Below are 15,436 nucleotides of genomic sequence, written 5' to 3'. Positions count from 1 at the left end.
TTGAGTTTCTGTTGGATGTGACGGGGTCTAAAGGCTAATTAACCACACACACCCGAGCCAACATTAGTGGGACTTAGCACCACTGCATGTATGTGTGAGAGAGAATGAAAAAGAGGGGGAAGAGAAGGTGGAAGGTGGACTATTGCAAGCAATGTTTCTGTAAGCTATTAATTACGTTGAATGCCACAGGCCTCATGACTAGATGCAAAAGCAAGTGCTTCACTACAGTTGGCAGCGATGGATAACCGTCCACAATTTGTCTCACCTTCTCCTTTTTCTTGCCAGACTGCCAAGAATATTCTGTGCTAAGAATACTGGCCTTATTCGTGTCTGACACCTGCCACCTCCTTTCATTCAGTGCACTCCTGTGGAGGTGATCAACAAAACCAAAATCAAAGTATTTGAATATGGATTTGGATCTCAATTACCACGGCAATGATTGAAGCTTCAAAGCATCCGGGTCAGGTCAGCCCTACTTTTGATTTTGCCTGTGTTCACGTCATAAAGTCAGACTTTCTTTGCCCTCATTTTTGTTTTGCCAAACAGCATGAAACCTACCAGTTTTGGTTAACAGTCACAGGTTTACTCACACATATCCAGTCAAACCAATTTTTCTCTACAATAAGCAGAATAAGACAAAGATTCACTGCTTTGCATTAGTAATGTGCAATAATTGTAGGTTGAAAAATCACTGCAAATAGTTCCTTTGATTCCACAGGGAAGAGATCAGATTACAGATAGGTGCTATTTTAGAAATAATTATTTTGTGGACTCAATCTGTTAAGAGCATTTTTGGGATTTGGGATTAGTAGAAAGGGGCCGTGCTCATCATGTCGAGGCTTAATAATTAAAAATCAGTGTAATTTCAGGAACACCACACTTGAACTTTAGGGAACTCTTAATTAAAGTCCAGTTTTGTGTCATAAAAATGATTTAAAAGAAATCATATAAATATCGCAACATGTCTGGGGACATAAAAGCTACCTACATCAAAAACAAAGTCGTCTTTTCCATCAGATCTCATTCATTACACTGTAACACCACAAGGGCTTGCTGTTTAACAGCTGAACACACAACTAATCCTCAGTAGGGGATCTATTAGTTTATTGCTTTACCTGCAAAAAACTGCAACAACATTAGCAGCAGGATTACACAAATTTGGTAATGTCATTTTTTTTTTTCAGTTCAATCCAATTTACTGACTTTAATCTGAAGCAATATCAGTTGACCGTCTGGGTCATCACGTGTTCTTCATTCACAACAGAAATCCCCTGCACTCCGGTCAGGCTGTGTACTAGTGTGGATGTAGTGCACTAGTTAGGACTATTTATTAAGCTATTAAAGAAAGCAACATAGTTTTACAAAATGATTTCCCCTTTAAAATCAGTTTGTGTCAATCTTTCTAGTTACTTAAAGTGATTATATTATGATTATAAAATGTGTTTGTTTCAGGGGAGATCATACAGTTTTGTCACGTCCCTGCTCTCTTTGTCTTGTGATCTCAAACCACACCTCACTCACATCTACTTACTCTGTAATGTCCTGCACCCTGCACACATCCTCCTGCATGTGCCCCATCTACTTGCCTTGCAGTGTGTCTATTTTTAGCAGCTGGAAAGGGGAAGTAAGCGCAGTGAGGGAGCTGCAGTGTAGGGGAGACGCCAGGCTCTCCATATATACGTTAGTTTTATGTTACAGGTCCTGCAAAATATCTGCACTGAAGCAATATTCCGTTTAGCATTTCAATCCTTGGTCATCATGGTTGAATGACGGTGTCCAATCAGCTGCAGGATTCCCCGGAGCCCCGCCCCTGCGCGCTGTCTATTTATAACACTGCAACAGCCGCTTTTTGACAGCTAATGTAGGAGCTGATGCCGCAGAGCCACCATCACTACAGCTTTATCAATGGATGCAACTTTACTTTAACCTGAAATACGTCACTGCACAGACACACTCTGAATTTCCATATTTCTAAGGCCAGTCTTTGAAGGCAGCACATACCCTCAGTTATTTTTAACTGCAGCTGTTTCTTTGCAACTTGACATTAAACAATGACAGAAGGGACCAACATGCCAGAGGGGGACACAGCCGGTAAGGATGAGGTGCCCACCGGGGTGCCAGCAGAGGAGAAGCGGCAGGAGGAGGCGGAGGAGGAGAAGAAGGAGAAGAACGGGGACAGCAAAGTGACCATACCGGGACAAACCGCGGAGGAGGTCGAGTTTGTGCACCCGGAGGGAGGCTGGGGCTGGCTGGTCATGCTGGCCGCCATGTGGTGTAACGGCTCCGTGTTTGGGATCCAGAACGCCTTCGGGATCCTCTTCCTCTCCCTTCTCCGGGAGTTCGGCTCCGAGCACGACGAGGACCTCCGCTTCAGGACAGGTGAGTGATGGCGGGGCTACACACCTCCAGCTCAGGGCTCACATGACTAGAAGTTTCCCTTAAACTGCCTCAAAATTCAGTATGTAACGGAAATTATTTTAAATTCGTAAATGTAAACAGGTATTGTTTAAAAGAAAGGTGCGTGTCCTTCAGTGTGAGTCGGTGAATTAAAGTTCATGGTGTCTGCACATGGACACAAACAGTTGGTGGCAGGGAATTGAACTAGTGACTAGCATGTTATCCTGCTGTATGTGTAAAATAAATTCAGTTACCTTCTTTTATGCTGTTTTTTTACACCAGAATTGGTAAAACGCGTTTGCCGTTTTGCTAACTGTACTTTAACGTACGTTATACTAACGTCAGCTAGCAGGTAACATGATATGTCGTTTCCTGGTGAGAGGGGAACCTCAAATTAAGGGACTGTTCTTTACTTGTCAGAGGAGAAGGGGGGCTGGGGGTTGACTTTTTCTTTTTTGACCCTCTCTGAAGCGACAAATATTTTCCATGAGCTTTCCTGAGTGACTGGCAGAAAATGCATGAACCTCCCTCTAACATAAATAAGTCATTGGATTTTTAAAGCTTACCCTTTCGTAATTTAAAGTTAAAAGTTAAAGACAAAATCCTGAACTTGACAAAACTCTTGCCTTTTCAAAAAAAAAAAAAAAAAGATTTTAAGCTCAGATTTGGTTATGTTTTCTCCTGATTGAAGCGTTCTTGGCACATGATGTGTCCAAGGACCGTCGTAAATCTGAAAATATAACGATATTTTCTGTTTCTACAGTTTGTGGCTGTGATGATTATAAAGCAGCAGCCAATGATGTGAGAAGACGCAAAAAAAAGAAAGAACTAAATTACAGTGCACAAGTGAAAGGAGCTAATCAAATAACATTTCACTGGAGGTGTACCTTGTATAATTTCCATGTGATGAATTTAGATTGCTTGGTAAATGGTGTAACTTTGGAGATTTTTAAAGAAATCTGCAGTGAAATAAATACAAAATACAACCACTTAAATTTGTACCCTCTAAGCCAACACATTCCCACGACCTTGTCACATATCGACGTTTGGTCATGGACTTTCCACGTTCGGATACAACGTGCAAGGTACCCTGGGTGCATTTTACGTTCTGGGACAGTGTGTTAAGTTCTGCCTGTTACATGCATTGTCTTCTTTCAAAATACACAGACGTTTTCACAGGAAAATTACCGTTAACATACAGTCTCTTTCAAAATAAACACACTATTTCGGTACAACACCGGGAATTGATGTTTTTTATCTTCAACAACAAAAGCACATGGTTAGGTTTTAGGAAAAAAATAATAGGGTTTGGTTTTACAATTTTACAGGACACAAACACCCTCCTCCTGGGTGAAAGTCCCATCCACTACCCCTCCCACCCACCACACTCAGACTTCAGATGGCTTAACTTTCATTCTTGTCCTGCTATGTTTCCCCCTGATGCCGCAGAGTGCCGTTTTACTATAATGGTGACTGGCCGCGTATCATGCCGTCATGAACTCAACTCAACTCAAACTTTATTTATAAAGCACATTTAAAACAACCAAGGTTGACCAAAGTGCTGAACAGGTCAATAGAAATAAACAAGCAAATACAATGAGGTACCTAATAGTACACCACAATAATAACCATAAGATACATAAAATACAATACAATAAAATGAAATACAAGAGTTATAAAATAAGATCAAAATAAGCTAAAATGTTTGGGTGTCCAGCTCAACCTGAGTTAAAAGCCTGAGAGAAGAAGTGGGTTTTAAGAAAAGACTTAAAAACCTCTAGGGTCTGGGCAGACCTAATGTGCAGGGGCAGGCTATTCCAGAGCCTAGGGGCAGCCGCCCCAAAGGCTCTGTCGCCTCTGGTCTTCAGCCTAGTCCTAGGAGTAGCCAGTAATAGCTGACTGGCTGATCTCAAGGCTCTGGAGGGAGCATGAAAGTGCAGGAGTTCGGTTAAATAAGGGGGTGCCAGCCCATTTAGGGCTTTAAAAACAATCAATAAAATCTTAAAATCAATTCTAAAACGCACTGGAAGCCAGTGGAGCGAGGCCAAGATTGGTGTGATGTGATCGTGTTTACGCTTTCCAGTGAGGAGGCGGGCTGCTGCGTTCTGGACAAGCTGTAGACGGTGTAGCAGTGACTGGTCAATACCGACATAAAGCGAGTTACAGTAGTCCAGACGTGAGGTTATAAAAGCATGGATTACCCTCTCTAGATTCTGGGGGGAGAGATAGCCCTTTACTTTAGCTAAAAGCCTGAGTTGATAAAAGCTGGTTTGTATTACTGATCTAACTTGTTTATCGAATTTAAAAGCACTGTCAAAGGTCACACCGAGATTTTTAACAGAGGAACGGATGTTAGGAGTGAAGGGGCCCAGAAAATCAGCAGAGTAATCGGAGGGGTCACATCCAAACATAATGATCTCTGTTTTATCCTCATTGAGATTTAAAAAGTTACTGTCCATCCAGGATTTGACATCTTTTAAACATTCTAGCAGTGGCTGTACAGAATCCTTGCTAATGGATTTAAGGGGCAGATAGATCTGTACATCATCTGCAAAACAGTGAAAAGGTATGTTGTGTTTCTTAAAAATCAACCCTAATGGCAGCATGTACAGCAAGAAGAGGATGGGGCCCAAAATGGAGCCTTGGGGGACACCGCAGGTGAGAGGAGCCGTAGCTGAGTTGAATTCCCCTAAGTTAACTGAGAAGCTCCGATCAGTGAGGTAGGACTGAAACCATAGAAGGGCAGTACCTGTGATACCCACCCACTGTTCCAGGCGAGACAGGAGGATCCTATGATCTACGGTATCAAAGGCTGCTGACAGGTCAAGCAGCACCAGAACAGCAGAGTTACATGAATCAACAGTTGACAAAAGATCGTTAAAAACCCTCAAAAGTGCTGTTTCAGTGCTGTGATGTGGTTTAAAGCCAGACATGAAAGGATGACTTTGTTCATCTCTGTCTGATGCTGCAAGTCACTGCCCAAGCGCCGAATTTCGATGACTTCAGAGTGAGACCGCGTTGTCTAAGCCAAAATAAAAAATATAAGTCCCTCCCCAGTGCTTAAAAAAATATTTGACCTACCAACCCCCACACATAAGTAATGAACAGTCCCTAAAGCAACTGTGGTCAAAAGACACCACTGTGGGAATAGAAGTGGTATAAACCTCCTTGACAGCAGGCACCAATGTGGTGGCAATATTCTCTGTGGTTGTGCCGGTTTCTGCCCAGTGTGAAAGTTGATTTCAGTTTGCAGTTGCAGCATGCTCTCAGTAACCATAAACAGGGGGAGAGAACTGTGGTGCGTCAATTATGAATGAAAGTTGCTCTGAAAAAGTAATTCATCCTTTAATTGAGCATACTGTTGAGTAAAGCATTTACAAGACATTATGTAATGCCTCTCGTGCAGTGGTGGATGAAGTATCTGAAGGCTTTACTTGAGTAAGTAATGACGATGCATACAGGGAATGAATTAGAGTAAAGGTATACATTTTATTTAGGAAATGTAGTGAAGTAAAAGTGAAAGTTGGCAGGAGTATAAATACTCATGTAAAGTACAGGTATTCCCAAAAAATGCTGTAGTATTGTAATAAAGTATCACTACTTTGTTTGCTCCTGTGGCACAGTCCAGTAAATAATAGTGGTGTAGGCTGCATTCACTCCCATGAAAAGCTTTTTAAGACATGAGGAGGTCATTGACAGCACATTGGGGGATCAGAGTAAAGGAAAAGGTCACTTAGAAAAAAATCATGTGTGTGTTTGTGTGTGTGACCTGGTGGTGTTCTGCTGTGATTGTAACCACGTGTTGTTGGCGCCACTGTTCGGCAGTAAGACTCGGACTGTATGGAAACCTTTTTTGGTTGTCTACAATCTAAACAGTTCAAGGTCACACTGTGTGTTGCCTAAAAAGCTGCTTTCACATGCTTTCAGTGTTGGAGGTGGTTAGGGAGCAGATTCTACTTTTTCCATTGAGCTCATATGAACATCCACATTTTCTTCATGCTGTTCTACCGGCCTGCCTGTCTGCCCGTTATGGCTGACATGAACCAGACATTCCCACTAGAACAACCAACAAACCTTTAAAGGAAAGTTTAAGGGTCTGTTAGGAATCTGGTGACTACAGAAACTGCAGCAACACTGACAGAAGTTGCTCATTCATTCCCTTGATCTATGGTGGCCTGTAGTTTTAAGAGCAAAAGGTGTTGCAATTCGGAGAATATTGAAATTTCTGTTGGTGAGAACTTGAATTTCAAGACAGAGAAACTGCTGCAGGGTAAACATTACACTCAATGTATGGATACTTTGTGCTATGAAGCAGTAAAAATGTATCTCATTGCCCCTTTTTGTGATGAACTTTGTTCAGTCCACATCTAACAAAAGATTCCATACAAATCCACTTAAACACATTCGATGACTTTCTTTTAATAACTGCAACTATTTTAATATTGCTGCTGTTATAGCTCTGTGTGACAACATTATACTCTTTGCACTTCAACCCAATGTACACACACCACCACCGCCCTCTTGCACTGACCAGAGTTCACTGGCGCTCTGTCTTGATGAGTGATGTCTTCCCCCAAGTGAGTCTGAGACAACTGGACGATGGGAATGTGAGCAGGAGGAGGGGACGACAGCTGGACTCCAGGCTCGCTTATGCAACTCCTGCCGGTCTTTTTCTGTTTCACAAGACTGATAACAGAACTCTTGAGTGAGACAAAGTTTGATATTTAGGGAATTTTATCTGGCTATTTCTTATGCAATATCAGAAGCCATCAGTTAACGGTCTGATGACCATAAGCCTCTGGAGGCAAGGGCTACCATTTTGGGCTGATCATGGGTGTATTAAGAGAGCTGGATACAACGTTGGAGGCAGGTCTCTTTCATTCCTATTAAAGTTGTTCAGAGGTGCATAAATCCAAATAAGTTCCAACTTCCTGGATCTAAAATTACCTGGATCTTCTGCTTCGTTGGGCCTGTAGAGCAAGCACAATATAGACTTTCACAAGCTGAGCGGCTAAATTATGGTTTAGCCCAGCGCTAACCTGTGTAGGAATAGAAGTTATTCTGTTGTGTGGCTCTTCTAGACTTTGGAAATGTTCTCGGACCAAATGGATCAAGAAACGAGTCATATTGTGGGGGTTGTGACTCTTATCCACTGTTTTAAGAACGTCTCTTTCACAATGTAAGTCTATGGGAAAAAGTGTTATGGTCCTAATGGCATCATGTGATGGACCCGGAAGTTGTAATTCCACCCTTTGGCCACTAGGAAAATTGGCTTCAAAGCCTTGTGCGTTTCCTTGAGGTCTGTGACTGATCTGCTGTAGCCAGTGGATATCTAAGCCTAGATCTCCTTTTTTCGTGCGCCGGTCATTTTACTGTAGATAACCTCTATAAGCAGATATGAAGCGGATACATTTTTTAAAAAGCTAATATATAGCTAACTGGTTGTCAGACGATAGTCAATGGGTTCTGAGATTGCATCTTGGCCAATGCGTTCCACCTCTCCACACGGACTGTGTCCTTGCCATTCAAACGCGAGTGGTCAGTACTACTCCGATTATATACAGATATTTGTTTATTGAGTATATTTCTTATGCCTTAATAGGACTGTTTTAATTGCATGAACCCAGAATGATCATAGTGATCATAATTGAAATCAACAGAAATGAGACAGACAAGAAAATTAAGCAAAAACAGTTAGTGTGTTGTTTTTTTTCAAACATTACACATAGTAAGTGGGTACGTTGGTCTCTATAGTATGTTGTCAGAGATGTAGAGTGGTGGTTTTACTATTAAGTAGAACACACTGTGCCTTTTGGTGTTGGTTCAAATTCAGCCTGTTATGTAATTACTGAGGTCCCTCCAAACCTTTGAACCTAGTTTCTCTGGAATTGATTTGATCTCGACAAATGTGGGCTTGATGACAGCCGTTTCAAGTTTTTTTGCCAGAATTTGTCGAGACACTCTTGATGAGTGCCAGCGGGCCCAAAGATTAAGCCCAGTCGGGTTTGAGTCCAGAACAGGCTGGTTAAAAAGATGAATCCCTCATCTTAATGGTCACTTTGCGCTGTTGGTTTGCAGGTTCTGTGTTTCATTTCCTTGAAATCTCTGACACATCACACAAATTGATGCAAGTCACTTGACTGTGAGTGGTTTCGTTCTATCAAAAGTCATTATTTATGGGTGTTTTACTGGTGTGTTTTCTAGGGCTGAATTATGTATTCATGTAGTATCCCACTGTCCTAGATGTTCCATTCGTATTGGATGATTCTGTATCGCACGATTTACACCCTGAACAATCCCAATGTTCAGTTTCAGTGCAGGAAGTAGTGTGCCCTATATGTGGTGAGGTGAAAAGTAAGGGTGTGGAGGTTAGGGAAGTGGACGGGTATGTCACCAGTGCAATGTTCATGTAGGAGACCAGAGTTTGTGCCCCGCCACAGACCTGCAATTGACATTCACATTTTTGATGAACTGTTGCTATGACCTTTCACTAATCCTAAATTTAACCAAGGGTTTTTAGTTACTTAATTAAAAACCCAGTTGTTGTTTTTTTCGTAACCACCATTTTTTCCCAACCTTGCTATAGTTGCCATGCACAGATATTGCGGAAGTAAGTAAATGCCTTTCAGTTTATCCAGGGTTCAGCAGAATTGTCCAATATTGATGTTCTCGTCTGGTGATTGGATTGACATGTAGACCTCACTTGTATTTAACATAATTGATTTCACTACAAGAAGACTGCAAGCTTGTAAACATGGATGTAAACAATGCTGGATTTGAATTACTTAAAAAATTGGCTTTGAAAATGTTTTAGAAGGAAGGACTGAAGGACTCAAGGATACACAGTGTGTTTTGGTGAGGAACACTGAATGTAAATGTAACTTTTGTTTACAAGAAACTCCACCGAGGACTTTTAACTGTAAAAATTGAAAGAACAAAGTTGAAAAAGGCTGAACTTTCAATCGAAAGTAATTTTTTATACCTCCACGTGGGGTGACAGCTGTGGCCAGTGGCATTACATTTTAGGGTCGTCTGACAATCCGTCTGTCCCATTCTTGTGAACATGATATCTCAAGAACGCCTTAAAGGAATTCCCTCAAATTTGGCACAAACATCCACTTGGACTCAGTGATTAACTGATCAGATTGTGGAGGTCAAAGGTCATTGTAACCTTGTGAAATTCCTACACTAATTATGACAAATATTCACACAAATGTCTCAAAGGATAAAACAATGACACGAAACAGTCAAAGGTCAACTTCACTGTGTCATTATTCACACATCTCTTAGGGACAGAAGGGACATTTGGTCAGCTCAGTTGGTGACACTAATGAAACTGTGCTGACTGTGTAGATCTTCTGTGCTGCAAGATGTGGGTGAATCATCAGCATTTTAGCAACATCCATATTTCAAGCATTATCTACTGGTATGACTACAAGCAAGTCTTTACTGACATGAATGTAAACTGCAGCGTGACTGGTTAACAGAGGCATACATCTGCAAGGTGGTGATTTTAGTTCTTACATATAAGGTTTTTTGCACATATATCTCATGCAAGACAAAATCCTGTTTTGTTCAAAGTCTCAATAAGTAACAGTCCCAGTACTGTCATCATTAATTTAACCTCCACCATTTTGCTGGATTGTCTTTGCACCACACATTTAGGTTGCGTCACCTCTTATCCTGTCAGTGTGTGGAAATGTGGTTTCTCACCTCACCGACAATGTTTGAAGCAAACTTGTTAGCTTTGTAAAAACAAGTCTGCTGCAGGAATACTATGTACTGCAGGTTTTCCTTTTTTTCCCCTGCTCTTACTCTGTAATCCGATGTTAGATGTGCGTCATCGCCAGCTGTCATCCTGCATCCAATCCTCTCACAGCCCCACTGTCAGTGCTTCATTTGGTCACAAATTATCAAGTCTGACTGCCAAGGATTTCTAGTCAATGGGGTTGTAGCATCACAGTTTTCCTGATTGTTGTACTTGCTGCGTCATGGTGCATGTTACACATACTGCATACCTTTGAAAGTTCTGTTGGGCTTTGTTTTCCTTAAACATACCAACAGAAGATAAAAAGCTTTCTGTTCTGAAGGATGAAATGGCCATTCTTGTATAAATCTTCTTCAGTTGTCAATTGTGCACTAAAATGGAGACACCTGACACTGAAGATGTAACATTAAGATTTAATGGTGTAGGTTTAAATTTGGTCTATGTTCTGCTGTCTTGCTATTCTGATGATAATAACAGTGCATTTCCTGCTAAGCCCTGTTTTTCCTGCACTAGTCTACCTCCTGACGTGAGCGCACATTCATTTGTGTGTTTCTCCAGAACCTGTTTGTCTGTTCCCAGAAAGAGCATGAAGTGCTGCTTCAACCAAGACGACCATGCTCTACAGCAGGTCTTCCTGTCCTGAGAGGAGTGGTGACACGCATTAATCAGTTTGTGAGTGGTTTTGGAGTTAGTCAGTGGTGTAGAGGAAGTGCAGAGGATGGCAGGAGGTGGTCGGAGGGGCCCGTCCCCTCGACAGGCAGGATGAGAGGCCAGAGAGACTTGATAAACATCACTAATAATTCAAATGTGATCCCTTTCCTCCCGGCATTTGTATTTTTGCCTCAGCACTATCAGGAGAAAAACAGATTTAAATTGACAGAACTGAATGAGATTATAAGGATCTCCACTGGATATTTGCAGCAACAGCGCTGTAATGACTGTTAGCAAACAGAGTGATTTAATTACCTTTGTGAACTCTGTTAGTGATGTTACGGGATGACTTATAGCTGGACAAATAATTAGATCTCAGTGTTTATCATCTCTCATAATCATGTTCACATGATTGAGTTGGATTTATACTGAGCTACTGCAGTAGAAAATTCTGTTGTTTAAGTTAGTGATAAAATAGAAAGTGGTTACTACAACTCAGCTGATGAAAACAGTTGTATAATGCTTTCTGTGGTTCCAACCCAGTTGCTAGATTAAATGTTGGCATTGTATGTTTCTGCACATGTGGTTAACATGTGGTTATATTGAGGCACCAAAACCTCTTGGTTATGGTTGGGAAAAGTTAATGTTATGCCTTAAAATACTGGTTTTGGTTGCACAATAACGGCTGGAAAAGCCGCTATCTTTCACTAAAAAACACCCAGTTTGGGCAGTTAAGGCTGGTAAAGGCCACCGATGTCTCATTAAATAACATCTGCTTTTGTTGGAACAATCACAGCCGGTAGAGGCTTTCCTGTCTTACTAAAAACACATGGTTTTTATGGCACAATCATGGCTGGAAAAACCGCTGATATCTAGCTACAGAACACACAATTTGGGTGGCACAACCACAGATGGAAGTGTTGCCAATGTCTCGCTAAAAACACCGGTTTTTGGTGGCACAATCAAGACTGGAAAAGTGCCGATGTCTCGCTAAAAACACCCGTTTCTGGTGGCACAATCGCAGCTGGAAAAACCGCTGATGTCTTGCTGAAAGATGTCCAGTTTTGGTGGCACAATCACAGCTGGAAAAGCCACTGATGTCTTGCAAAAAAACACTCACACAATATTGGTCTGCAGTGGTCTGAAGCTTGGAGGCCATCTTGCCAAGGTATCATACAATTCACCTTCCTCTGGGCTGGCGGTTCTGGAGGAGCTTTGTCAAGTCTGACAAAATAACGCCTGATGATGTCATCAAGGTTATATCAAATTGGGGATTAAATGTTTGTGATACAAACTAGTGGTGTGGAGTTCAAAGACACGGGTAATTACCAGGCAGTGTCAGATGAAAGATGCTATCAGGTTACATAATGGGATCCAATGTTTTTGGAGCAGGACTCATACAAGGGACTTAAAGTCTCTTTGTTTTTGTCCCCAACTTTTGGTTTCAGCTTCCTAAATGTGAGGATTTGCTTCCTTTCTCTGTTTGATATTTTTGTCAAGTAGTTGTCTCAAGGGTTTGGACTGTTGGTTGGATGAAAAAAGCTCATCGTCCTGAGCTTTGATGGATATTTTCTCTGTCTTTTGTCACTTTATAGACTAAACTTACTGGAAAAAAAGAGATGGATCCATTAATAATGAAGGTATTGTTTAGCTGCAGCCCTAATGATTTTAATATTTGAATGTTAAGCATATAATAGCAAATTAACTTGAAAATTTTAGATCCACTCGTCCAGTGTTTAGCATGTGTCAGTGACGTCACACACCGTTTTGAAGGAGGGACAACCCACCATATCTTGGCTGAGGACATGACCTCATCTATCTGCACGCTCACACTCGCACACTTATCTTAAGACTGCAGTTTCCCCTCTGTCCCCATTTACACTGCAGCTATCTGGTGCCTGCACATATGGCTCTATAGGGTGAATATAGCATGTACTGCTTTTCATGACACATACAGTTTTTACTCAGGCAGACGTTTAAGCAAGTTTATAATTACATAGTACAAGAGTAGGGCATGACTTTGTTATGAAGTTGTTTTTGGCACACGTGGGACTTTATCTCAGACATGTAAGGGACCGCTTCGCTTGAGATATGACACAACTTTTGCCTTAACTAGTGATATATTAAAGAACAAAGTGGCTGTGATGTTGTCATGTTATGATGACTGAGTGTGTTTTGGAGACAGCTCTGTCTGGTTTGATTTGGCTTTATTTGAACCACATGGGTTCAGTTTGAATGGATTTTAAAAAGTGCAATGGTGGGTAATATAATAGCTGTCTTCTTTTTGGAGACTTTATGCTCACTGTAGAAACCAGTACAAGCAACACTGTATGTTCCTCAGAGTTCATGTCTGTCTGTGGGACTGTAATACAGGCAGTTAGGCTATACACTGAAAACCCATCTGAGCTCCCTGTGTTGTGAGACCCAACAGAGGACATACCACTGCACATGTTGAAACACGCTTCTACTCCTTATACTCAAACTTAAATGCTGTGGAGTCAGCATATGCCCAGAAACCTCCACACGAAAACCCTTTTTTCTGTTATGAAGTGGTATTTTGTACAACAGTGCATTTATTAATGCCACCAAACATTTTTAAATGATTAAATTATAGTTTATGTTTGGGGATTTGATCTATTTTACCTACTTTTCCAGGATCAGACCAACTTTTAGATTCCTTTTTATGCCTTTTATACATTTGTGAGCAGCTATCTTAGCTCAATTGCAGGAAAACTTTGAGAAAAGTTGTATTAAAGTTATTGTATCTTATCAATGAAGATGTTGGTTTCATGTCCTATAAACTGAAATGTGCCACAGAATATCACTTATTTTGGTCATGGTGAGTCTTTTGGATTCAAACATAATGTTAATTTCCTGGTGATTGGTGTCAGTGTATGTTAAAGGGATGGGATGGTTGAGATTAGAGGTTGTATGAGGTACTTATTCATAGGCAGTGTGTTACCCTCAGTAGGTGGCAGTTGGCACACCCCCAGTTTAGAGGAGCAGCCCTTTCTGCGGGGAGCTAAAGCCATTATATCCATCTAGTCTCTCTTCAAAGCCACCAGACTTCTTTGTCAAAAACAGTCATTTTACCTTGCAGAGTATGGGGTTATTGGTCTATCACTGCCTTGAGCAGTTAGTTTGTTTGTGTTATTGAGTGACTTTGGTGTTGAAAAGGGTTAGTTTGGATTCACTAAAATAATACAATGGCATGAACAAACCAACTGACTGAGGCAGTGGTAGACCAGCAGCTCCTGTGCTCTGTAAGATAAAATTACTGTTTTTGTCAATGGAGTTTTGTGGCTTTGAAGAGAGCATAGATAACAGCTTCAGTTTCCCATCAAAAGCAGCTTTCTGACAGCAAGGTACAGCAGTGAGAATGCAGCATACACTTAAACTCATATTGATGTTTTTAGGTTGCTAAGATGAGTTTTGCTGCTGCTTCTGTCCTCAGCAGTACATTGCTTAGCCTCCATGCTGGTACTCCTGCCTACTTCTCCAAACTAGGGGTGGGCCTACTGCTGTTTACACTGACTGTGGTTAAGTACCTTATACAACGCCACTCAAGAAAATCTGAACTATCTCTTTAAGGACAAGAATCCATCTGTTCCAGCGTGTTAGTTTGTAGTGGCTTTTGAAATTCCTTCAGAAATGAAAATCTCCCTTGAGTCCTGTTTTAATCAAATTAGTATGGCCCATGTGTGTCCTTTTATTTTGGGGGCCACAACTTAGCTGTTAGAAGACTCTCACTGGAAACATGATGAAAAACTATTGATGCTTGTCCAGCTTGCCTGTCGAGGAAAAATAGTTTTATTATGACCCTGGATTACTTTATGATCTAATGCCTGTATAGCTAGGACACTGTCAGAAAGGACCTCAGTTTGTACCAGCAGTTTGATGCCTTTTAGTAAAAGGGGACCTATTATGCTAATACACAGGTTCACACTTGTATTTTTGGGTTTCTACTAGAACATGTTTACATGCTTAAATGTTCAAAAAAACTGACACATAATGTCTGTGTCGGAACATCTGTATTCAACTCTGTCTGAAACGTCAGTTTTCTATCATAACAAATTACCAATAAAAGTTTCTAAACCAAAATCTTTACAACTGTACATGTTCCAGCAGGAATATAATCCAAAATCAGGAAGATTAAAAACATCGACAACCAAGATTACAGGTTTCCCTGACGTTAGCATGTAGCTACATGTAGCAGTGTAGGCATAACACTTACAGTAATGTGTCTGGAGCAGATGACTATATAAAGAAATCTGTCACGAGCTGAAGTTAGCTTGTCTCAAAAGAAAAAACAACGTTGGAAACAGAGTATTCAGAACAGTCTGAAGGTTTTTGCCCACAGGGATTACTTTTACATAAATTTACCTCATAATTTGAAACTGTGACCACATTTAATGGCAACATCTGACATTGTAATGTTGTAGAAATGATAGTAAATAAGGTAAAGCATGATAAGTCCTCTTTAACCAACATGGCACCGACTGCATTTCAGCTCACAAGTTGCTTAACTGAGGTCACACAGACTGCTGCATTTATTGTTTTAATAATTCCTGTTAATTAGTGTCTGAAGTTTATAAGGTTTAATCTTAGTCCTCTGTTCTG

At 40.9% G+C, this 15,436-nt stretch overlaps 1 protein-coding gene across 1 annotated transcript in view; it reads left to right on the top strand.

Annotated features, from left to right (window-relative positions):
• The first annotated feature begins 1,857 nt into the window (after nucleotides 1–1,857).
• Nucleotides 1,858–15,436, top strand: part of slc16a10 (solute carrier family 16 member 10) — a 49,832-nt gene continuing 36,253 nt past the window's right edge. Inside the window, exon 1 of the mRNA XM_050058116.1 lies at nucleotides 1,858–2,379. Within this exon, the coding sequence (XP_049914073.1) occupies nucleotides 2,052–2,379 (328 nt within the window). The 5' untranslated portion in view covers nucleotides 1,858–2,051. The remainder of the gene's footprint in view (nucleotides 2,380–15,436) is intronic.

The sequence above is a fragment of the Epinephelus moara genome, chromosome 12 (assembly GCF_006386435.1).
Source record: "Epinephelus moara isolate mb chromosome 12, YSFRI_EMoa_1.0, whole genome shotgun sequence".
NCBI lineage: Eukaryota > Metazoa > Chordata > Actinopteri > Perciformes > Serranidae > Epinephelus > Epinephelus moara.
The sequence above is the reverse complement of the archived record's forward strand: the minus strand, read 5'-3'. Positions and strand labels throughout refer to the sequence as shown.